Source organism: Heterodontus francisci, chromosome 5, assembly GCF_036365525.1.
Source record: "Heterodontus francisci isolate sHetFra1 chromosome 5, sHetFra1.hap1, whole genome shotgun sequence".
Classification (NCBI taxonomy): Eukaryota; Metazoa; Chordata; class Chondrichthyes; order Heterodontiformes; family Heterodontidae; genus Heterodontus; species Heterodontus francisci.
Genome location: NC_090375.1, coordinates 123,274,616 through 123,300,277, shown reverse-complemented (window position 1 = coordinate 123,300,277; position 25,662 = coordinate 123,274,616). Strand labels below are relative to the sequence as shown.

Genomic DNA, 25,662 nt, shown 5'->3' with positions numbered 1-25,662 from the left:
TCCTACCAAAGTGGATAACCTCACATTTTTCCACATTATATTCCATCTGCCATTTCTTGCCCACTCACTAAGTCTGTCCAAATCCCCTTGAAGCCGCTTTGCATCTTCCTCACAACACACATTCTCACCTAATTTTATGTCATCTGCGAACTTGAAAATATTACATTTGGTCCCCACATCCAAATCATTCATATATACTGTGAACAGCTGGGGCCTTGCGGTACCCCACTAGTCACAGTCTGCCAATGCAAGAATGACCCATTTATTCCTACTTTCTGTTTTCTGCCTGTTAACCAATCCTTAATCCATGCCAGTATATTATCTCCTATCCCATGTGTTTTAATTTTGCTAACCAACCTCCTGTGGGGTACTTTATCAGAGGCCTTCTGAAAATCCAAGTATACTATGTCCACCAACTCCCCTTTATCAATTCTGTTAGTAACATCCTCAAAAAACTCCAACAGGTTTGTCAAACATGATTTCCCATTCATAAATCTATGTTGACTATGCCCAGTCAGATCATTATTATCCAAGTGTCCATTTATCACATCCTTTAGAATAGATTCTAGCATTTTCCCTACTACTGATGTAAGGCTAACAGGTCTGTAGTTCCTTGTTTTCTCTCTCCCTCCCTTCTTAAATAGTGGGGTGACATTTGCTACCTTCCAATCTGCAGGAACCATTCCAGAATCTATAGAATTTTGGAAGATGATCACCAATGCATCCACTCTCTCAATAGCTACCTCTTTCAACACTGGGATGTAGAATATCAGGTCTTGGGGACTTATCAACCTTCAGCCCCATTAATTTCTCCATTACAACCTTCTTACTAATACTTATTTCCTTCAATTCCTCATACTCCAAGAAAATCAAGTGGTTTCTATAACAGGTGGTATATACACATTGCTAGTTTTACATCCAGGCGGTAAGTTGACAGTCTACCCCATGTGTTCATATAAACCTGCTGATTATCCTCTACCCTATGTTTAGTGTGTCTGGGATCCTGTCTCCTTCTCCCCCATCCCCAGCCCTATCAATTTAGTTTAAATGATTCTTTATGGCTGCTTCAGCAGTAATCCTTTTTGTCTCTACTTGGGTTTAATTGCATCCTATCTCTCCAGTAGCAATCCTTTTTGTTTTGAAAGTATCCCTGGTTGTATTGTTGTTCTTATACCATGATGTCAGCATTTCATTGGAAATGTTCCTGATGAATTCTGCTCCTTTCCAAAACACTGGACATATACCAGCGAACATTAATTTTGCATTTGGAGATGGTCCTTGTGTATGCTTCTAAGGCCCTTATATTATTTCTCCTTATGTGGACTACTACCACTGGGCTGCTTCCTACCTTTTTCAGTATGCCTTCTATCCTTTTCTCAATTTGTCTAATTCCAGTTCCAAGTAGACAACTCATCATCTTCTTGATATAGTCTTTGCAACACACATTGATATATGCTTTCCTGAGCAAGAAATCTCCGATTATTACAATCTATCTGTGACTTGCCGACTGGATTCTCTTAATTAATTGCATGGGCTATTTCACAAGCTTCCTTACTTTATTTGCCACCAAACTTAATCTATTCAGTATCCCAGATACTTTGTTTTTTGTCAACACTTGCCTCCATTTTATAGAAAACTTTTCCCTGGTTTTATCATTCTCCAATTGATCCCTCATGATTTGGCCTTGAGGTCTGATGCTGCCCCAACCATTTAGTTGACCTGTGATCAAGACCAGGACTATCCACTCATCCTTAATAATACCTTACTGTTACCTGCTCTTGTAAGGTCCTATTACTTTCTCTATAAGGCTAGAAACTAAGAAAGAACTTCTGGTGGCCTCCTTGCGGGCTGTGGTGAGTGACCCTCCTGCTCGGGCACCCTGTGCCCCACAGAGGGCATCTCCAGCAGCACGGGCCCCCCAGCCCCGCACTGCTCTCCAATCCACAGCCCCATCGCCGGGGCTCAGTCAATTGTCCCTGGTGAGGCCCAACTCTCACCTCTTTGTAGGGCAACATCTATCTTTCCTCTTCTTGCTGGGTGCAGTCGCAGCAGTGGCCACCTCTCCTGGTGGCGCTGCTGGGACTGAAGAGTTACTGGCCCTCTGATTGGCTGGCAGCTGTTGGAGGCGGAACTTCCTGCCTCAAAGGAGCAGAAATTCCAACTGCTTCCAGTTAAAGGACAGGACCACGCAAAATAGTAGCGGGAATTCCAGCCATAGTGGAGGCGGGCTCTTCCCCCCACCTTTAAGCCGGTGGGTGGAGCTACCGCCTTCTCATGAAATTCCAGCCAAACAGACAGCTGTACCAGAATCTGCATTCTGGAAATTGTCCAAAATATCAGGCCAACTCTCCCTGGCGAGGTTGGTTACTATTATCGTCATAAAGATAGTTGGTTTGTTATTTGTGTAGTTCCGACCTTCTGGTGGAAAGATTTACCTGTTTGATAACTATACATTTATCTTTTCTGCACCTGCAAGAAGTCAAACAGGCATCTTTAGTTATGTGCTCAACTCTCTGGAGTGAGTCTTGGACCCACAGCCTTCTGACTCAGAGTGCTTCCAATTGAGCCAACACTAGAACCCCTTCTTCAAACACCTTCATCAACAGACAATTTTTGCAACCTTTCAATCTTCTATTATCTGTAAATATCTCACAAAAGACACACCTCATAACTTCCATCTTAATTGTACTTCTCTTGGCTGTTTCACTTTTAAATGTATTTCGCTCAGATGGTTCACTTTAAATTTGTTTCTTCCTTTTAAAATTTCCTCAGGCTTTGGATCTTCTTTGAATGTTGCACTGCTTTTCTTTGTTACCTGATCTCAACTGAAGCTTTACAATATTCCAAGGCCTAGGAGAGTGGAGCTGTTCCACTGAATCATTCTGTTATATCTTTATTTACATTTATATGAAGCTTACTCAGGTGGTAGGTCCCTTTATAAATTTATGATGTCCTTTTAAGTTATCTGGTTCCGGACAAAGCTTTATTCTATTCCCAGGGCCTTAGTGTGAGAATCTGACCTGTTGGATTGATTTTATTTACATTTTTCTTTTATTTCACTTTACTTACAATTTTCAGAGCTTCCAATGGAGTTTGTGATCTCCTTGATCTTCTCCTACGAGTATTTAACTTCTTCTGCGAGTATTTAATTCTTCATCTGTTGGCTCAATGCCTGTAAATATTTTTGTAAAAGTTCACAGGAGTGGTCTCAAACTGTTGTCTTGCCAAAAGGTAATACAGGCAGTAGGTAGAAATGGACTTAGCCAGGAGATTGTGCAGATAGAATTACCCCATTGAGAAATCAATTGGAAAATGAAATTGAAAAATTCACAATTTTCTGTATCATTTTATACCTAAACTCTTTAGAATAGTGAGAAACATTATTTTTATCGTCATATTCCACAAACTTTTCTGTGGAGAAATGATGCAATTTTTAAATTAAGAGTTTAAAAAATAATTGTTTTCTCAACTCTCTAAGTCCAAGCTCTCAGCATATGTGCAGCTGAATCCTTGGATAATAATGCAAGAACAATCAGGAATTACTGGTGTATCAGGAAAATACTGAAAGTAAATTGAGGTGGCCCTGCTTTTTTCACCCAAAGTTAAAAAGAAACAAAGATCTATGATTGTTTTTCAAATAGTCTGCATAAAATATATTACTTGCTGTACCTTGCTTTAAGTTTAAAGTCTCTTGTTCAATGTTGTGTGAATGCAGTAACATCAAGATAATATTAAATGATCAACTTCACAATAACACATGACTTACAAATGCTGTATTAGAATTGTTTCCAATTTTTCTGCTGTCATCTTCTGAAAATTTGACTCATACCGCAGTGCTGGAAGGCATTTGGTACATTGCCACTTGGGCAATGTGTGAGCCCAGACAGTGCATGTTGCCAGGCTGTTTGACCATGGCAGATGTCAAAACCAAGCCACTTTTTGCCTTACCAAACATGTATACTTGTTATTTCAGAACTTCAGCCAAATTTATTACTTTGTACAGTAACTACAGTTACTGGAAATCTGAAATATAAACAGAAAATGCTGGAAGTACTCAGCAGATCTGGAAAAGGGGCTTTTGGGATTTAACTTTTTTTTGAGAAGGGTTATAACAAAGTAATTTCATGCAGTGACTGTACAGGTTCAATGTTGTTACAGGTTACATTAAAGGTTCCATCAGTAGTATGTGGTGCTGTGCATGATAGCCTGTAATTTTCTGATGTGCTCACAGCATAAGGTACCTGATGAGAACACAGAACATTTATAAATCTTAAAAATTTGTACTTGGTCTGGAACATATCTTATTGAGTTTAAAAGCACTTGACAAACATTAATGCAATGCATCAAAACATCCAGTGTGATAATATTTCTCTTGGCTGTCATTTGCTGAACTAATAAATCCATTTATGTTGTAATATAACCACTATTTTATAATTATGTGTCAACTTTTTAAAGCTTTAACCTTTGTAATTTATTTAAATACATTGATATTGTGTGGCTCAGGTTTTTGTACTAATTCAGATCAATTCATCTTTACAGACAAGTCAAACATCTGACACAGAAAGCAGACCTTAAACAGGCTAACTCAGGCACCACAGCTCAGGACTGCAAGGATTCAAAGGCTGTCGTCAAGGAGCCTGTAGCACCCACGGCTGCCACTGCATCCTTATAAGCCTGTCAACACGCGATAGGGTGTATGTGTATGAGGAAATGACCAATATCATTATATGAATTTATGTGAAGACAACACTAACAGATTGCAAGTGAAAAAAATGCATGGTACTGTTAATTCGCAAGGGAAATGATCAGACTGTGTAGATTCCCCTTTGCAAAGAAAAATAAATACTTGTGTTGGTTGCCTGTTAGCAGTAGATTTGCTATCATGCTGCTGAGCTCATATATCAATTTTTAGTGGAAAGTGATTTTTTTTTTAAAGTTAAGATAAATACTTCACCACCATTGGCTATAAATACTTCACCATTGTTTCAGTAACTACCAATTTTTCTTAGTGTAGCTTTAGTTTCAGCTTTTTCTGATGCTTAAGTATTTAAAGTTAACCAATGGCAGTGCTGTGAGAGTTGTAGTTGTTGTCTTCATATATAGTCATTCAACTTATCTTTTTATGCTGATATAAGCATTTGTCATTCTATATGCATATATATGATTAAGATACAGACTGCTACTCAAGAGTTGTATGCAAAGACAAAAACTGAATCACAAAGAAAAAATGCTTATTGATACATGAACTGATGTTAGCACTGATCAGTAGAGGTTATAAGATTATACTCCAGGAAAGCAGTTATGGTGTTTGATTTTCATTACCATCACAGAAGTTTGAGGTGTCTTGCCTAGCAGTAACATTTTGTATCCTTTGCTCATCTGTTCTGTGAAGCACATCTACACCCATTCTGTGTGTTGTACAACCCACTGTGTGCATCAACTGAGTGTTTTTAATAACTGCATTCGGACCTGGATAAACAAAGCAATCTTAGTAGAAAGTAAGGTCCATATCTACAGTAAAGAATAACACGGTGATACATTTAAAATATGCTGTATGTTGGGTAAGCTATGATAATTGTGCAGAAGATGTGAAACTCAGTTGAATTTTGTATGGATTGGTTAGTTTTGGATTAATGATTGGCCAAATGCAGTAAAACCACATCAGTTCATGTGTAATTTTGTCTAGTGTCTTGATTTAAATACAGTTTTTAATGCAATGGGGCTTTAAGGGTATCAACCATGAAGATAGTAATTCTTGCTTCAGATTGGATGGTTCTAAAAGTTACAATATGTTATTTAAAAGGGGGTTTGGTCCTACCAAGTTAGCATATTTCTTAATTATATTTTTCCGTTGGCTGTGCTCAGATAATCTTAATCAGATTGGCCACCCCATACTTTGAAACCTGGATGTTTTTAGTGTCACTAGTCAAAAGAATTATATAACAGAATTCACCTCAGCATTTTGCATCAACAACATTCGATACCATTCAATATAATATGTGCAACAAACATAATTAGTGCTCACCAGGAGTGAAATGTACACAATCCACCAATCCACTCTCTGGTTAAATGGGAGTGTCATTTCAGTGAGCTTCAATTTCAGGAGAATCTGCCTTACCCTCATATGGACGCCAAAATTCTGAGAAACTTGCTTTGTGCCAAATTGTGGTGCTTTGTTATATTTGGAAAAGGCGGCCCACGCCTGTATGGGTGCTTCGGATACGCACCTACCCAATTCCAGTCAGAGAGGACAACAGCCACTTGCTGGGGAACATAAGAATTAGGAGTAAGAGTAGGCCATTCGGCTTCTCGAGCCTGCTCCACCATTCAATAAGATCATGGCTGATCTGATCATGTCCTCAAGTCCACTTTCCTGCCTGCTCCCCATTACCCTTGACTCCCTATAGTTCAAGGATCTTCTATCGCAGCCTTGAATATATTCAATGACTCAACCTCCACTGCTCTCTGGGGTAGAGAATTCCAAAGATACATGATCCTGTGAGAGAAGAAGTTCTGCCTTATCTCCATCTTAAATGGAAGATCCCTTATTCTGAAACGATGCCTCATCATTCTAGATTCCCCACAAGGGGAAACATCTCCGGCATCTACCCTGTCAAGCCCCCTCAGACTCTTCTATGTTTCAATAAGATCACCTCTCATTCTTCTAAACTCCAATGAGGATAGGCCCAATCTGCTCAACCTTTCCTCATAAGATAACCCCTTCATCCCAGAATCAACCTGGTGAATGTTCTCTGAACTGCTTCTAAAGCAAGTATATCCCTCCTTAAATAAGGAGTCTAAATCTGTATGCAGTACTCTGGATGTGGTCTCACCAATGTCCTGTACAGTTGTAGCAAGACTTCCCTAATTTTATACACCTTACAATCTCCCTTACAATAAAGGCCAGTATTCCATTTGCCTTCCTAATTACTTGCTGAACCTACGTGCCAATTTTTTGTGTTTCATGTAAGAAGACACCCAGATCCATCTTGTATTGTAGCATTCTGTGGACTCTGTCCATGTAAGTAATATTTTGCTTTTCTATTCTTCCTCCAAAGTGGATAACCTTACATTTTCCCACTCTGTCTGCCAAATTTTTGTCCACTCACTTAACCTATTCCTTTGCAGACTCTTTGGCTGGATTTTCATTCCGGGGGTCAGGAAACCAATGCCTGGGCAATTTCTGGGTCCCTACCCATTAGTGGTGCTGGGACCAGCATGGAGGTGGGACTTGCAAAATGAGGGCCATTTGAAAAGGCGAAGGGCAGCCATGGCTAGTCTTGCTGTTCACTGAAGAAATGGATCCACAAGGGACTGAGAGGGTTAACACTGTCAGGGGCAGGTGTCCACAGGTGACCCAATGTTTCACTAATGCCTCCCTTGAGGCATTATTCGAGGCAGTTGGGGACAGGCGACATATATTATTCCTGTCGTCTGAGAAAAGGAACACACCTAGAGACACAAAGAGGCCTGGATGGAGGTGGCGACGGAGGCCAGCAGCAGGGGAGTGACCCGAAGGACATGGGTGCAGTGTCGCAAAAGATTCAATGACTTGATAAGGTCTGGAAAGGTGAGTGACAAACAACATCCAGGTGACAGGTCGCCAACTCTGTATACAGCAACATGCAGATGAGCTGAACTCACAGAATGTCCATAGATCTCCCTAACATTGTCAGATCAAGTTTTCAGTTACATCACTGAGATGGCAACCATCCTCACATATGGGGTGTTATTCAGACGGGTACATCACCGAGGGGCGCAGCAGTTCATATATATCTCATGCTGGAAGAGATGAGGGAGGGCAGCCTACTCATGAACATTCTCCCCTCATCCTGAAGGCAAAAGAGAGCCCACAACACACGGGAAATGGCTCGAATGGGTGGTGCTGTGGCCGACCTCCACAGTCTTACCACGATGGAGAGAAGGGCGCTGGATATCATCAGTCTGCGGGTGATGGCGAGACTGACGGTCGTGAACAGCAAGGTCATTTGATAGCTGTATCCTGAGGTGAAGAGCATGGAGGACACAACCCAATGCGTGCTGTGCCTCTTCAACCGCTGTCATCGATGGGGTTGGTTGTGCTGGGGCACTTGCTGAGTAGGCCAAGTTCTCAGAACCACCTTCTTGTGTTACCCACAGGGCCAATTGCAGAGGGGGAGCAGAGTGCAGAAGCACAATCGTCATCGCCCTCCTTGGCAGAGGGAGACTTAATGGAGTCAGCATCATCTCATCACACCTCAGCACCTTCTATCACGCAGACACTCTCACCTCGATTGGGCCCCAAAAGTAGCTTAGAACGGGGAGCAATGGTTGAACCTCACATCACGCGTATACACGAGGAGGAGCGTGAGACAAAGAATCAGCTATGGGCAGTCCCCCTTGGAGGATGGAGGACAGATGCAGCAGTGCTCTGCTGGGTGAAGATGTCAAGAGCCAGAGGCAGATAATTTCCTGTTTGTTAAGATCCCTGAGGCATTGCAGAGCCATGGGCAGGCAATGGAAGAGTCCATGCAGCCCATGTGCTCAGGCATGACTCAGGGTTTTGAATGCATAAGCTCCTCCATTGAGAGATTGGGCAATCTCTAGGAGAGCCATTTGCAGCACCACTGTGAGTGGATGCAGCAGCGTGCTAATATGCACAGAAAGAATGAGACTCTCTTTGGCATTGACCGCTCAGTATTGCAGATGGCACTGAGATGCTCAGAGTGGATGCCAGCTGAATCCCAGTTTATTTATTGGTCAAAAGGAGGCCATTCAGCCCATCGAGTCCATGCTGGCTCTCCATGGAGCTTTGCAGTCAGGCCCAGTCCCTGGCTCGATCCCCATAGCCCTGCAAGTCTATTTCTCTCAAGTGGCCATCCAACTTCCTCTTGAAGTCATTGATCATCTCCGCTTCTACCACCCTTGCGGGCAGTGAGTTCTAAGTCATTACAACGTGCTGCGTAAAAAAATTGCTTCCTCATATTCCCCCTGCATCTTTTGCCCAAAACTTTCAATCTGTGTCCTGGGTGGGGTGGGGGGGGAGAAGGAGATGGGGGGAAAGAGAGACAGAGAGAGCGCGGGGAGAGGACTGAGAGAGATCAAGGTCTCTCCTGACAAATGGATGTCAATCCAGAATACTCTGCATCTTTACGTCAAGTGTGCAGCCAGAGATTGACTACTTATGCAAGCAAAAACAATGCCAGGTATGTCACTAATTCAGTTTTCAATATAGTGACGAGAAAGTAAGTCAATAGATTAGTCTTCTCATTTAAAGCTTCTTCACAAAAATGCAGGTTTGTTGTTTTGATAGGATCAAATTTAATGCCTTGTCTTCCCGAAATCTGCTCACTAGCCGCCTATGTAGGTCAAAATTGCAATGTGTCCTCCCCCCCCCACCTCCCGCCAATCAACAGATTGGATACCCCTGATATACAAGGTTTCCTTCAGTACCTTACCCATGTGGCTATTCATCGTGCATGAACCCAGACACTGGCTGGTGTTCAGCTCCATGGAGTACTGCAACTCACTAAATCCCATTCTCAATTGATGACCATTCACATGCACTATCAGCATAAATCACAACATAGTGATAAGAAGTAGAAATTCCCTATGTAACCCAGAGGCACTGAGCCAATTGTAATGCCCAACAGACATAACTCAGTTATAACTCAGCAGAGGCAGGGGATCAAATTATTGCTCAGCTATTTGCTGAATAAACTTTGTGTTGAAAGAGCAGTAACAAGGTCTAAGAAATTCAGTCACCCCTAACTCCCTGAAGGTCTTTACAGCACCATTAGCATAGCACAGCATGGCACTTTCTGTAAAATGTTAAAACAGGGATTAGTAGCTCAAGCCTCATTGATCCTGCATTCAAGTCAAAACTTGTGATCACAAAAGAAATGCCAGTTTTTTATTCATTCTTGAGATGTGAGTGTCAGTGGCAAGGTCAATATTTATCGCCCACCCCTAATGGCTCTTGATCAGGTGGTGGTGAGCCACGTTCTTTAACTGCTGCAGTCCATCTCGTATAGATACACCCACAATGCTGTTGGGAAGGAGTTCCAGGTTTTTGACCCAGCAACAGTGAAAGAACAGAAATATATTTCCAAGTCAGGATGGTGTATGACTTGGAGGGGACCTTGCAGGTGGTGGTGTTCCCATATGTCTGCTGCCCTGTCCTAGGTGGTAGAGGTTGCAGGTTTGGAATGTGCTGTCAAGGAGTCTTGGCGAGTTGCTGCATTGCATCTTGTAGATGGTACACACTGCTGCCACCGTGCGTCAGTGATAGAAGGAATGAATTTTTAAGGTGGTGGATGGGGTGCCCATCAAGCAGGCAGCTTTGTCTTAGATGATTTTGAGTTCTGAGCATTCTTGGAGCAGCACTCATCCAGACAAATGGAGAGTATTCTATCACACTCCTGATTTGTGCTTTGTAGATTGTGGAAGGCTTTGGAGAGTCAGGAGGTGAATTACTCGCCGCGGAATTCCAGCCTCAGACCTGCTCTTGTCGCACAGTATTTAAAAGAATGGTCCAGTTCAGTTTCTAGTTAATGGTAACCTCCAGGATGTTGACGGTGGGGGAATTCAGCGTTGGTAATGTCATCAAATATCGACGGGAGATAGTTAGATTCTCTCTTGTTGGAAATGGTCATTGCCTGATGCTAATATTACCTGCCACTTATCAGCCCAAGCCTGAATGTTGTCCAGATCTTGCTGCATGCAGGCACGGACTGCTTCAGTATCTGAGAGGTGGCGAATGATACAGAACGCTGAGCAATCATCAGCAAACACCCCACTTCTTGATGGAGGGAAGGTCATTGATGAAGCAGCTGAAGATGGCTGGAACGAGGAAACTATCCTGCAGCAGTGACCTGGAGCTGAAATGATTGGCCTCTAACAACCACAACCACTTTCCTTTGTGATACTTATGACTCCAATCAGTGGAAAGTTTTCCTCCTGATTTCCATTAACTTCAATTTTGCAATAGCCCCTTAATGCCACACTCGGTCAAATGCTGCTTTGATGTTGGGCAGTCACTCTCACCTCACCTTTGGAATTCAACTCTTTTGTCCATGTTTGGACCAAGGCTGTAACAAGGTCTGGAGCTGAGTGGCTCTGGTGGAACCCCCACAGGCATCTCCAAGACAAGACTGGAAGGCACGGGCATCTCAGCTGGAGGCAGAGACTAGGGAGCAGGCTGCCTCCACCTCATTCTCTGCCACATGGGGAGCAACTCATGGAAGTGGAAGGGAACGAAAGGCACCACGCCGTTAGTTTCACTTTATGGGTCACCTGGGTGCTCTATTTATGTGCTGATTTGCTTTTCTTGTAGTAATAATTGCTTATGTTCCAAATCAGTTCAGATGTTTGTTGTTAATCCTTCATGCCAAAAGGCGGATGGAGTTTGGGGAAGGCAGGAGCGTCCTGGTTGCTGTGTTTCCATGCTTTGTGATGTTGGAGAATGTTGGCGGAGGAGGCTCCATTCTCTATGCTCATGGGTGTAAGTGGGACTCCTCAGATATGGGTGATTGCAGGATGATTGCTTTCTATGCTGGAAGGTGAGTTAGGGGGGAATTTTATCCTGGTGGTGGCAGTCTCGACATCTGGAGAAACCAACGCCAAGATCCTTGTGTTGCCTCTTCTATGGAAGGCCCACAGAATTTAGTCCCAATCAGGCACTTAACTGGACAGTGGCAGGCTTTCCATGGGATCAAGGACTCCGGCACCAGAAGTCCCGCCCTTGCAGAGCTGCCGGCCAATTAGAGGCTGGCAGCTGCAGCGCCACCGTGGAGGCGGTGGCTGCTGCTGCAAGTAGACCTGCCAGAGGCTGAGGAGCTTCGCTGGAACCATGATGCCTCAGATAGGTCAGGGCGGGACGGGTCTCACGGGGTGAGAGTTGTTGGAGGGGGGAGGGAGGTCAGCAGCAAGGGGGTGGTCCTCAACAGGCCCTCCCTTCTCCATGCTGGGTCCCTTGTTCAGTCACTGTGCCTTTTAACAAGGGATCATCCCCGCAGCTCCCACACCTACTCCCCCTCAGGAGTCTGGAAGCAGCCCGCACGATTTTTCGTGCCATGCTTCCCATGCAACGACAGGGCTGCCTGCCGTATGGCTAATTGCTGCTGCGGCAGGAAAAGGCCCTTATTTGGGAATTAATTGCCCAGTTAAGGGCTTAAATGAACCCTCTCCGCCACCTTCCCACCCGCCGCGGGGGAGAGCACAAAATTTTCCCTATGGAGTCTGAGTTATGGGGTCATCTGTCATAAGGGTTCAGAGCCGCTCAGGTGAAACTGCTGAATCAGCGTGGCCATTCCAGCATGCTGATCATTGTGAGCCCTAACACGGCCTTGGCAGGCTTCCTCCAAAGCCTGGGTGCTGGGCACCTCTGTAGCGCCCCCTTTGCCTTCCTCTTCCTCCCCTTCTTCCTCCTCCCTGCCCTCCACTGATTGGCAATCCAGGTTGTCCTCTTCATCCAGCTCCAGGCCTCTTTGTATTGTCATATTGTGCAGGGCGCAGCAGATGACCACAATATGAGACACTCAGACTGGCTTGTACTAAGAGGGCACTAACTGACCGGTCAAGGCAACAGAATCACATCTTCAAGATCCCAATGGTCTATTTAATGCAGGTCTGTGTTAGTAGATGACCCTGGTTGTAGCGCCTCTCTCCATCCATGTCTTGGTGGCGGACAGGCATCAGGAGCTATCTCTTTAGGGATAACCAGCAGCCACCTACAGAATCTGGCTGTTGGCCTGAAGGTGTGCGGCAACTGGGGCTCTTGAATGATAAAGGAATCATGACGGCAGCCCAGAATACAGCCCTGCACAGATCAGCTGGTTATTCCATGAGTGGTAGCCTTTCTGTTCAGGAATCTGGCTGGCTGGTCTGTCAGTGCCTTAATAGCTACGTGGTTGCAATCGATGACCCCTAGAACCTGAGAGAATCTTTCAATGGTGGCCGACCCCAATGCCCTCTGTGTCTGCACAGGCCCATCTATGTCAAAATTAATGTTGTTCCCCCACCCTCCGGAATATGGCATCCGTGACCTGCCTGATGGTGCGATGAGCTGCTGACTGCAAGATGCTACCCAGGTCCGTAGTTGACACCGGGAATGCCTTGGATGCATAAAACTTCAGCGCCACTGTGACTTTGACAGCTACAGGTAGGGAACCGCGAGGCTTCAGGTCATTGTGGATCAGAGCACAATTATCCGAGACCGTCTGCCTGGATAGACAGATTTCTAAATACAAATGACATAAGGGGATATGAGGATAGTGTGGGAAAAAGGAATTGAAGTGGAAGATCAGCCATGATCGTACTGAATGGCAGGGCAGGCTCAATGGACTGAATGGCCTACTCCTGCTCTTATGTTCCTATGATAGGCGCAGCCTCCTACGGCACTGGCATTCTATCATTTGCAAGTAGCTGACTCTTGGATGGTACACCCGATGTCTTGGGTAGTGCCTTCTTCCCCTTGCTGTACTTTGCTGAAGCTCCTCCTCGCTACGCTGTCAATGTCAGAGTAGCCTGTTCCCATATCAACTCCCTCAGCTGGCACTTGTTTATTCACCAGGGTCTCCCCTTCCAACCTCTGCTGCCCAAGTAATTCCAGTAGCCTCATGTCCTTCTCAAGATTCCTACAACTCACTGCTCATAAATGCAAGCCGTTCAGGTCCAGCATTGGCAACTCTGTGCCATTGTTTGAACAGCTAAGCATGGCTCTCCGCCTCTTAAATATGTTGAACAGTCCATCCAATAGCTCTCATGGCTACCCACTGTGTTCATGTCAGCTGTAGCCATGACCCATTCACAGTATTTTCCCCATGCCTGCTGATTGAAAATATAAAACTGCTCCTCTGAATCCTGTCAATGAGCTCATTAATGAGCTGAATAACTACTTAATTAGAGCCATGCGGGTTTCTAGCTCCCCATCTCCAAAAGTCCCTTCGAGAATTGCTTTGCGCTCCGGAGGCATCAGGATCCAGAGATGCCTTCTGGGAACGCGATCTTCAAACCACGCCTGCACCCGTGTTCACCCCCAAAGTAAATACAATATCCAGCTCTTTGTGTCCTCCTCACAACTTGCTTTCCTACATATCTTTGTATCGTCAGAAAATTTGGCTACAATACACTCAGTCCCTTCATCCAAGTCATTAATATAGTTTTAAATAGTTGAAGCCCAGCAATGATCCCTGTGGCACCTCACTAGTTGCAGTTTGCCAACCAGAAAATGTCCCATTTATCCCGACTCTCTGATTTCTGTTTGTCAGCTAATTCTTTATCCATGCAAATATATTACCCCAAACACCAAGAAATGTTGTGCAGTAATGTTTTATGTGGTACCTTATCGAATGCCTTTTAGTAACCAAATACACTACATATACTGGTTCCCCTTTATCCACCCTGCTCAATACACCGTCAAGAACTCTAATAAATTTCTCAAACACGATTTCTTTCATAAAACCATGTTGGCTCTGCCCAATTGCATTATGATTTTCTAAATGTCCTGCTACTACTTCCTTAATAACAGATTCCAGTATTTTCCCAATGACAGACATTAGGCTAACTGGAATAAAAACAAGAAATGCTGGAACCACTCAGCAGGTCTGGCAGCATCTGTGAAAAGAGAAGCAGAGTTAACATTTCGGGTCAGTGACCCAGTGACAGACATTAGGCTAACTGGCCTATAGTTTCCTGCTTTCTACTCCCTCCTTTCTTGAATAGAGGTGTTACATTTGTGGTTGTTCAATCCACTGGGACCTTTCCAGAATCTAGGGAATTTTGGAAGATTACAATCAATGCACCCACTATCTTTGCAGCCACTTCTTTTAAGACCTGAAGATGCAGGCCATCAGGTCTAGGGGACCTGTTGCCTTTAGTCCCATTAATTTGCCTAGTACTTTTTCTCTAGTGATAATTGTTTTAAATTTCTTCCTCCCCTTTGCCCCCTGATTTTCTATTATTATAGGGATGCATTTTTTGTCTCCTACCATGAAGCCAGATAGAAAATATTTGTTCAAAGTCTCCGCCATTTCCTTGTTTCCCATTATTAATTCCCTAGTCTCATCCTCTAAGGGATCAATGGTTACTTTAGCTATTCTCTTCCTTTTTATATAGTTGTAGAAGCTATTACTGTCTTTTATATTTCTTGCTAGTTTACTCTCATAATTTATTCTCTCCCTTTTTTTTAGTTATCCTTTGCTAGTTTCTAAAATTTTACCAATCTTCTGGCTTACCGCTAATCTTTGCAACATTGTATGCCTTGTCTTTCAATTTGATACCATCCTTAACTTCTTTCAATTTGATACCATCCTTAACTTCTTTATTTAGCCACACAGATGGTTCACCCTTATTGTAGAGCAGGGTTGTCCAAACTTTTTGTGTGTGTGGGGTGGGGGGTGCACATTACAATTTTTGTCTTACATAGGGAGCCAGTGGGACAATTTAAGAAAGCTAACGGCATTGTTACAACCAGGTGAGAAAGGTGTCCAGGGGTCACCTGGTCTTATTGTAACAGGGTTTAATTTTAAACATACTGTGTTTCGAACTCCTCCTTTGTGAATCCTTGTTCACAGCTTTCCAATTATAAGGCAAAGAAATGAGCACACCACACCAGGTTTTCTTTAGGTTTAAAGAAGAAAAGTGAAATTTATTAAACCTTAAACTTAAACTGTAATACGGTTAACGCCTATGGGTATACGACGCACCCATGCTAGCATGCACATGCGATACACACATGCAAAATGGGACAGAAAAGAGCAGAAGAAAAATAAAATGGAGAAGTTTGAGGCAGTCTCTAAAAGGGGGGTTTCTTGTTACTGTTTCTGTGTTTCCAGCTCATTAGGGTCCAATATTATCTTAAACCTTGTTTACTGTAGGAGACTTTTCTCTCTTGGGGTTCATATGTTTTCAATGGTTTCCAAAGCTGGTGGGAGCGAGATGAGAGCAGACAGGGGAGGTGGTCTCAGTCCAGGAGAAAACAGCATTCTGATTTCAAATTCCTTGTTAGAAGCTCAAATTCAAAAAACTCCATCAGCCAGTCATGTGACCAAACTGGCCCGACCATGTCCATTTGTGTATTGGCCATTTTAGTAGTTAACCTGGAATGCTTCAACGTCTGGCAATCAAAAGTCCATTGTGGATTAAATTGGAGCAGAGAATAGCTCCTTTGTCCTTTGAAGTAATTGTCTATTGATATGTTAATGACTCTCTCCAGCCAAAGTCTCCAATTGTTTTTTAAAGCAAGTTCTTTCTTCACCATCAGCAGTTTAAAATCAATGTACATGTGGCGAAATTAATTTTCGTCATTCTTGAAGGTGGGGGGCTTGCCTGACAGCATTAAAAAATTTATATTACTATTAATTAAAACAACAAATGTGCATTTTTGTGAAGCTTTAAATGAGAAGATTAATTTATTGACTTACTTTTTCATCACTATGCTGGACACTGGTTTAGTGAGATACCTGGTATTTTTTTGCTTGTACAAATAGTTAATGTTTGCCTGCACACTTGTAGCGATGCGGAGTATTCTAGATAGATGTCTCTGTCAGGAATGATCTTGATCACTGTCTCCCCTCTCTCTCAGTCTCTCCCTCTCCCTGTGTTCTCCCCTCTCTGCCCCCTCTCTATTTCTCTCTCTGTACCCCCTTCCCTCTCTGTCACCCTCTCTCTATCCCCATTCTCTCTCTGTTCTCCTCTCTCTCTCTCTCTCTGTCCCCCTCACTCTCTGTCCTCCTCTCTCTGTCTATCTCCCTTTCTCTCTCTCTCCCTCTGTCCCCCCCCCCCTCTCTCTCTGTTCCCCCTCTCCCTCTCTCTCTCTCTTTCTGCCCTCTCTTTCTCTCTGGCCTCTCTCTCTCTCTACCCCTCTCTCTCTACCCCCTCTCTCTCTTGCTCTCTCTCTGCCCTCTTCCCTCTCTTTATTCCCCTCTCTATCTGTCCCCTCTGTCTCTTTTTGTCCCCCTCTCTCTTTCTCTCTGCCCCTCTCTCTCTGTTCCCCCTCTCTTTCTGTCTGTCTCCCTCTCTCTCTGTTTCCCCTCTCTCTCTGTCCCCCCTCTCTGTTCTTCCCTCTCTTTTTCTGTCTGCCCCCTCTCTCTATGCCCTCTCTCTCTCTTTGTTCCCCCCTCTCTCTCTATCTGTCTCCCCCCCTCTGTCTCTTTTCCCCTCTCTCTGTTCCCCCTCTCTCTTTCTGTCCCCCCGCGCTGTCTCTCTCTCTGTCCCCCCTCCCTCTCTCCTCTTTCTTTCTGTTCCACCCTCTCTCTCCCTCTGTCCCCCTTGCTCTCTCTCTCTCTGTGCCCCTTTCTTTCTCTCCCTCTGTTTCCCCTCTCTCTCCTTCTGTCCCCCTCTCTCTTTCTCTTTGCCCCCTCTCTCTCTGCCACCTTCTCTCTGTCTCTCTCCCTCCATCACTTTGTCCCCCCTCTCTCTGTTCCCCCCTCTCTATCTCTGTCCCCCCTCCCTCTCTCTCTCAGGTCCCCCCTCGCTCTCTCTCTCTGACTGTTGCAGGGAGTGGGAGCATTCAGCAGAGCAGCTTTGTGGTTGGTCAGTTTTTAAAAAAAATCGTAAGTCAGTTTCACAGCTGACAGGTGCCGACATCAGGAACAACGGTTTCCCAACTTCAGATAGATTCGGGGTTTTCTGGTGGCCTTTTTAAAAAAATGGTTGGAACCCGCCAGAAAATCCTGAATCTGTCCGAAGTTTGGAAACCGTTGTTCCCGATGTCGGCACCTGTCAGCTGTGAAACTGACTTGAGATTTTTTTTTTTTAAAAAGCCACTCCGAAAGACGAAGACAATGGAAAATTTCTCATCTCTGAAATACATCCACGGGCCAGACGGAAACCTTTGGTGGGCTGGATACTGGCCAACAGGCCATACGTTGGACAACCCTGTTGCAGAGCCTTTCTTTCTCAATGTTCTAAATGGAATATATATTTGTTGAGAACTATGAAATATCTCCTTAAATTCCTGTCACTGTTTATCTATCATCGTCCCTTTTAATCTATTTACTCAGTCACTTTAGCCAACTCTGTCTTTATAGTTTTGTAATTGTCTTTATTTAGGTTTAAGACACTAGTTTTAAACCCAAATTTCTCACCCTCAAACTGAATGTGAAATTCTATCATGTTATGATCACTCTTCCCTTGAGGCTCCTTTACTATGAGATCATTAGTTAATCCTGTCTCATTATGCATTACCAGATCTAAAATAGCTTGTTGTCTGGCTGGTTCTACAATGTATTTTCCTAAGAAACTGTCCTGAATGCACTCTAAGAACTCATTGTCAAGGTTACCTTTGCCAATTTGATCTGTCCAGTCTATATGAAGATTAAATTTGCCCATAGTTATTGCAGTACCTTTCTTAGAAGCCGCCATTATTTCTTGATTTATACTCTGTCCTACAGTGTAGCTACTGTTAGGGAGCCTATAGACTACTCCCACCAGTGACTTCTTTTCCTTGCTATTTCTTATCTCCACCCAAACTGATTCTAAATCTTCTGAGCCAAGATCATTTCTCACTACTGTACTGATCATATCCTTTATTAACAGAGCTACCCTATCTCCTTTTCCTTTCTGCCTATCCTTCTGAAATGTGAAATACCCAAATATTCAGTTCCAAGTCTTGGTCACCTTGCAACCATGTCTCTGTAATGGCTCTCAGATCATACCCATTTATTTGGAAGGTTGAAAGCAGCAGAGGCAGCTGAAAACATGGTCTCAATCTTAGTGGCAAAGAAGTCCATTTGCTCCTTGATGATGGAGGTGAGAGTGGCAGGCACATGAGAAAGGGATGATAATTAGTGGAGAAAAGAAGCCAGGGGTATTGTCTTTGTCAATCCTTGGTGAGCCTGCAATCATGAGTGGCATTGACAGAGTCCAGCCCAATTGCGTGTGTTTCATTTGCAGCCAGATCTGGTAATGGATCGTCAACCCAGTGTGTGCTATATATGCTCAAGTCTTGGACTTAGGGAACAACCATGATAGCCAAATCAGGGAACAAGGATAGGAGTGAATAAAGGTTTTGCTGGGGACAAGAGAATCAAAAGTGGAGGTGAGGGAATGGTTGAGAAAATTGAGAACTGCAGAAACATTATGCTAAATGAAAGGCAAAAAGCCAGGCAATTGAGACTTTGAAAGTATATTTGTGAATGATTTGGGTGAGAGTTTTTTCTAGGCACAGGTGCAGAATGAGATGAGGTTGGTGGGAATTATAGGAATATGGGGGGTAACGGACACAAGGAAGTGGCTAAATATGGCTTCAGCAATGATCAAGATCATGGAAGCAGAGAGGCCACAGGAGCTGGCTGAGAAAATTCATGGTTATACTTCAGGAATGCTCCGGAAATTGCCTGAAACTAAATGGGGACTCGAGGTGGCACAACCTACACTTGGTTATTCCAAGTTCATTGCTGTAAGGGGCTGTGGAGCCAGGACAGGGACTTTTTCTAGGTTAGAAGTTCCCTCCTTGGGCCTTCAGGTTGACTGATATGCCTGGTGGCCTACCACCAGTTGTAAGGCCCACCCCAAAGATTTTGGCACCCTGTTCCTTCACCAGCACAGTACTCCGCCACTGGATTTTCTGGCTTTATACCAATAGCAGGCATCACAGATGCATTCCTAGTGGCATGGGCATCCCTTTTAATTAATTTGATAATTAAGGGACCTTCTCCCTGACCTCAAACTTTGGGAGGATGAGTAGAGGAAGTATAGGTTGGGCTTAGCTTGGCACCTACACCACAATGCCCCTCGAAATATATTTTCAGGGTTTATAAAGTAAGGTTTGTTTGTTACGACTCAACTGGTATAACGGCATTTTCAATATCCCTCCCGGCCTCTACTAGTTCAAGCCATGGGGTGAAGAGGTTGACCGGAAAGTCTACAGCTGATGCTTTTATGTGCCTTTGGAAATATTGTAAACCTCTTAAAATGTGTTCTATGGAGTACTCTTCAATTGAGGGGATATCTCTGATTTATCTTTCCCCAACTGTACTATGCCCCTCAGATGTTTGAAATCTTATCTCCTAACCACTGTTATACACCACCCTTTACCTTCCTTTCCATTGAAGTCAATGGAAGAGAATATTGGGCAGGATGTATTGTGGGCAGCCAATTTGATGTCGCCTATTTTATGCTTCATCAACTAAAAATTCAGACATTATTTGTAATGAATTTTGATACAGGCTTGATATACAGTAAAAGCTTGAAAAACACAAGTTCAGAGGAGTCAGTAACTGGTTTCCTTAAAAATTGGATATTAAATACTAAAAATTATGGCTGGAGGCACACCTGTTTTCTTGCTGTTCTTTGTCAGACCTTTATACTTAGCATTCTTGTGGGCAGGATTCCTAGTTAATATTGGACAGTCTCAGTCAAAGCATTTTAACAGAAGATGTTGACATACTATTTGGTAAGCTGTTTCACGAATAATTATAGATTTTCCTCAAATAGGTTTCTGAATACGTTTAGGTATACAGTACCTTTTTTCTCAGTTAAGCACCAATGTCAATAAGAAACCCACAGTAGCAAAGATGATGTTTAACTAGTATTGACTGCATCAGACTTGGATTGGATTAACCTACTGTCAACAGACACTTGCTGGTACAAAAGTGGAAAATATCTAGTAGATTTTATGTAATCATGCATGGTTCATGCATTACTATTACCAAGAACTCTTCATACCTTTACAGGTAGATGTAGGCCCAGATTCTTTTCTATCATATGGAATTAAAGACAGTTCTAAAACCAAGAAAATATATCAACCCAGATTTTGACTCCCAGCAGGAGTCAAGCAGCTAGGGACCGAAGCAGTTGGGAAACTGTTAGGCCCGCTGCAGAGTGAGGTGCAGGAGATTTTAAGACTGGAGCCTCGTCTGCATGGGCCCTATCAATCTACCACCCAAAACTGGTGAGAAGCTGGCCAGCAGGTGGAAGTGGGATACCAAGAGGCAGAAGGCCAACGCCGGGAATCCAAAGGATTGTTCCTCAGCAGTCAGGTAAGTCAGAATCCCTGCTCCTGGCCCAAAAGGAAACAAAAAAAAGGAAAACCACTTATCTTTTTGGACCTCTTCTCGCCCCAGGTTGACCTGACAGGTAAGGCACGATGACGTCAACGAAGCAGATCTAAATGTTTAAAACTAGGACTCCATTGCCTTCTAGAATGTGAGTCCCTTCTACATCTCTGTTTAGCCTTTGGCGTTGATCACTTTCCTACTCCAAAATATTTCTCTCAACTTGTAGATTGTGCCATCGAAACTTTGCTCCTTTATCTGTTATTTCTTATCATCTGCAGAAATATTATCTGTGTTGCTGAAAGTCTTATATCTTTAAAGTTGAAAGTACTCCTGTATGTTCTTGATAGAATATCCTTGTTTCTGAACAGTTCTTATCTTTTTCTAAATTGAAAACAGATTTTAATTTTCGCACAGCTCTTGATCAATGAATCCCTTTCGTCAATATTTGTTCATATTATTAGTACTTTAAACTTGAATTCCCAACAAAGGAATTGACAGAAAAGCAGAAAATGCTGGAGATACTTAGAGATCTGGCATAGCCATGAATGAGAAACAGAGTTAACATTTCAGGGTGATGATCTATTGTCAGAACAGGAAAAAATCATGAATTGTAACAGATTTTAAGCTAGTACAGAGGCAGGGAAAGGGTAGGAGTGGGGAGAACAAAAGGGAAGAGCTGTGATGGAGTGGAAGGTAGGAGTGGTAAGTGACAAAAGGGTTGATAGTGCAGGCAAGAGGAGATGGCAATGAAACAAGTAAAGAAATGAAAGATGGGTGTAGAGGAATCATAAATGGGAATAACAGAATCATTACCAACAGCTGCTGTCCGAAAAATGGGGGCAGAAGTTATGATCTGAAAATGAACTCATGGTTGAGTCCAGAAGGCTGTATAGTACCTCATCGAAAGATGAGGTCCTGTTCCTTGAGCTTACGTTGAGCTTCATTGGAACAGTGTAGGAGGCTGATCCCAGAGTGGGGTGGAAAATTAAAATAACAAGTGACCACAAACTGGGTCTGCTGAGTGTAGAGGAGATTGCATCGTGAGCAGCAAATACAGTATACTAAATTGAAAGAATTCCAAGTAAATCGCTATTTCACCTGGAAGGAGTGTTAAGGGCCCTGGACAGTGGGAAGGCAGGAGGCAAAAGGGCAGGTGTTGCATATCCTGCTTTTGCATGGGAAGGTGCCGTAGGAAGGGAGAAGATGTTGAAGGTGATTAAAGAGCGGATCAGGGTATCGCTCCTTTGGAATGTTGAAAGGGGAGGTGGAGAAGTGTTTGGTGGTGGTGGAGGGAATTGTGAAGGATGATCCATTGAATGTGGAGACTGTTGGAATATAAGGTGAAGGCAAGGGGAACCCTATCGTGGTTCTGGGAGGGAGGGAAAGTGGTGAAGGAAGATGTGCAGGAAATGTCAAGGGCCAAGGTGGAGGGGAAACCAGATTGCATTCAGATCGAGAGCAGGAAGTGGTACCAATATAGTCATCAATGTACCGGGAAAAGAGGTAAGAAAGGGGACCTGAGTAGGACTGGAGCAAAGAATGTTACACGTAGCCCATGAAAAAGCATTTATAGCTGGGACCCATACAGGTTTCCATGGGGACATCTTTTATTTGGAGGAAGTGAGAGGAATCATAAGAGGATGATGGTGGATGTGGACTGGCTGGGCCTCTGCTCAATGAAGAAGCAGAGAGGTCTCAAGGCATCCTGTGGGATGGAGGTGTAAAGGGACTGGACACCTTTGGTGAAAAGGAGACAGGTAGGACCAGGAAACTAAGTGGCGGAGTGCTTCGTTTGCAGATGTGGGTGAGAAGAGACTGAACAAAGGGAGAAAAAATAGTCAAGCTAAGAAGAAATATGTTTTGAGGGGCAAGGACACACTGAAAGGATTGGTCTACCAAGGCAGTCTTATTTGTGGATCTTGGGATGGAGATGGAAGTGAGCTGTGCAGGTTTGGGGGTGTATGAGGTTGGAGACTGTGGGAGGGGAAGATCTCCAGAGGACATGAGATCAGTGATAGTCTGTGAAAAGACGTTTGGTGGTGGGATCACGGTCCATGAGGAGGTAGGAAGAAGTGTCAGAGAGTTGGCATTCAGCCTCTGCTCGGTAGAGGCCTGATTGTTGTCAGAGCGGGCAAGGTCAGAGGGAATAGTGAAAACGCGGCAAAGGGTGATATTGGAAGGAGGGGTGAGGAAAGTGAAGGGGAAGAAGGATCTGGCGGGCCAGTGGTATCTAAGATTTGTTAAAGCTGGCGATCCTTAAACCAGAAAGGTGGAAAAGAAGTTTTTGTTAAATGATGACTCGAACTGTGGACTAGGATTACTCTGAAAGAGAGAGGTCGAGAGACAGCAGGTGGTGGTGCAGGTGTTGAGTGTGGATCTCAGGAAGCAGCGAGAGCAGTGGTTCGAGGTAACTGAATATTATGAAGATATCTGTAATCGTATGTGGATCTGAAACATGAAGGGTGCTATATCGTATGTTCGTATTTTAATATTTTCACTGTTCTAAAATGCATTAAAATTACTTCCGTGGACCAGGATATTTGTAAACTACTGAAGTAGGTTTATTTCCAAATTTGTTATCTCTACGAAGGGAATTGGACAATTCCAAACAGCTGAAGATGCTTCTCAGCTTAGCAGCACTTGTCCTCTTCACAGGCTATCACCTATTCAAATAGCCAGAGTGGAAAAGAAGGTCAGCGCTGAATTTCCTGGTACCAGGAAGCAAAATAAAACCAGAAGAAAAGTTAGAAGGATAACTAATTACGACGTATTAATTGGTGACACCAGAGGAGGGGTAAATCATTCATCAGGGCATTTATGTGCTTTCTCGGAGCTAAGATTGTGGATATGAATTATAAGGTGCATGGGGGCTGTGATAATTATGGGTATAATTGATAGGATTCATGGATAGGAAGTCTGTTTTATTGAAGAAAAACATGCCACATTAATAATGAGCAAATTTAAAAACGTCAGGGTTATTGTCTCTGGTTTATTGCCTGTTGCTGAGTCATTAGAAAAGGACAGCGGGATCATTGGTTTCAGTGATTGAATTAAAAGGAGGAGCTCATGTTTGTGGTCAGCTGGAAGACATTTGTTGGGAAGGTAAGTTTTTCAGGAGGGTTATAGTGCATTTAATCTGGCTGGGGACTAAAATATTTGCCCTGAATATAGAAAGAGCAATTGGGATGTATTTAAACTAACTGGAATTAAGTAATATAGCTAACTCTGTATATAGTTCCTGTAGTATGGGAGAACAACACTTATTTATTCTAATCACAGGGATCAAGGTCAATTATCGAAGGGAATCCACGCAAAGAAAACCTTAAAATGCAAGAAATATTAGAAGTAAAGGGCTGAATTTGTCAAATCAACACCTATTGCAGACGTTCCCTTTTGTTCGTTTCCTCCCGTCCCCCCACCCTTTCCCTGTACTTGTACTTGCTTAAAATCTGTTACATCTGTAACATTTACCATTTCTGATGAAGTGCCACTGACCTGAAATGTTGAGCACAATCTTCTTATCTTAGTCCATGTTGGAACAGCCAGATCATTTTCAGGTCGGGAGACTCAATGAATTGCCTGCCCGGTCGTTGCTCTTTACCAGAGCAAACTAGTTGTCAGCCCGCTTCCATGCTTCCGGACCAATTAGGGAGGGTGGCGGGATGACGCAATCATTCTGTCAGAGGAAGGATTTATAATTAAAGAGACCACAGCATGGATTACAAGGCTCACCAGCACTTGGACTTTTGAGGCTGCAACAACCACAGAAATGAAGAGGAGACCTGGGAACGCTCTCCCAAGTCTCTTACTCTGATGTGGAGGTCCTGCTGTGGGATCTGAAGAGCTGCAGTGAGGTCAGCTTTCCCAAGGACAGGGGGAAGAGGACAACCTCTCCAACCAAGCAGGCATGGATGAAAGTGGCTGAGGAAGTCGGCAGCAGGTGTGTGATCCCTCCAACCTGCAGTCCGTGCACCAAGAGGATCCAGGGCCTCGAAGGCATGACAGGTGAGTGGCATAACACTTTAAGGTGCTAAGTCCCAAACTCTGACTTGTCCAGCATTCTCTAGCACATCACTCCTCAATGCAGCACACCTTACATTTCTCTATCTGCAGGCACCTCACATCACCATCTGAGCAGCCAGCACATACATTTACCCCTTACCCTTAACCTATTGCCTTCTCGCACCTATGCCTCATTGTCACTCTGCACAGATGTTGTCCTTCCCTCCTCTCCTCACAAAGCAATACAAACACTCCCACCTCTCTGCTTTCTCTCCTTGGTGAGAGGCTGGCAGCAGGGAAGTGCAGTTGAAGGTGAGTGAAGTACAAGACAGATGAAGTGCCTTCCCAGAAATTGACAATCGCCTGTCAAGCAGTGAAAGCACTTTCTGAGACAGGAAGTTCTTTGAACAGCAGCCTCTCAATGGTCATGACTGGAGCTCTTCAGTTTCATTAATCAAAGCCTTCCCAGATTGTCAGTTTCACTGAAGAGGATCTTCCTGCTGTGCACTCGCCTCTGTGACCCTGGTGAGTTATTGACAGGTTGGGAACCAGGCCCTTTGGCTGGGAAATCCGAGATTCAGGGTTAAAACAAGTCTTAATTGCCTTAACAATCTCAATTACTTCTTAACTATTTACTTGACAGATCCAAAGGGGTTCCCTGCTCCACTTCAATCCTGCC

At 43.8% G+C, this 25,662-nt stretch overlaps 1 protein-coding gene and 1 long non-coding RNA gene across 10 annotated transcripts in view; one reads left to right on the top strand and one right to left on the bottom strand.

Moving 5' to 3' along the window:
- The window catches only part of stau2 (staufen double-stranded RNA binding protein 2), a 545,941-nt gene extending 540,265 nt beyond the window's left edge, over positions 1-5,676 (top strand). For 7 of the 8 annotated variants that reach the window (XM_068032038.1, XM_068032036.1, XM_068032040.1 and 4 more), the window contains one exon: positions 4,540-5,676. In XM_068032038.1, the coding sequence (XP_067888139.1) occupies positions 4,540-4,672 (133 nt within the window). In that variant the 3' untranslated portion in view covers positions 4,673-5,676. The remainder of the gene's footprint in view (positions 1-4,539) is intronic. The other variant, XM_068032039.1, reaches the window with a different exon arrangement.
- The window catches only part of LOC137370035 (uncharacterized), a 44,667-nt gene extending 19,005 nt beyond the window's left edge, over positions 1-25,662 (bottom strand). The window contains exons 1-3 of one of the 2 annotated variants that reach the window (XR_010975065.1): positions 25,620-25,662; positions 24,477-24,657; positions 3,070-3,172 (exon numbers count right to left, since the gene is read on the bottom strand). This is a non-coding gene — a long non-coding RNA (uncharacterized lncRNA). Of the gene's footprint in view, positions 1-3,069; positions 3,173-24,476; positions 24,658-25,604 lie in introns of both variants that reach the window. The other variant, XR_010975066.1, reaches the window with a different exon arrangement.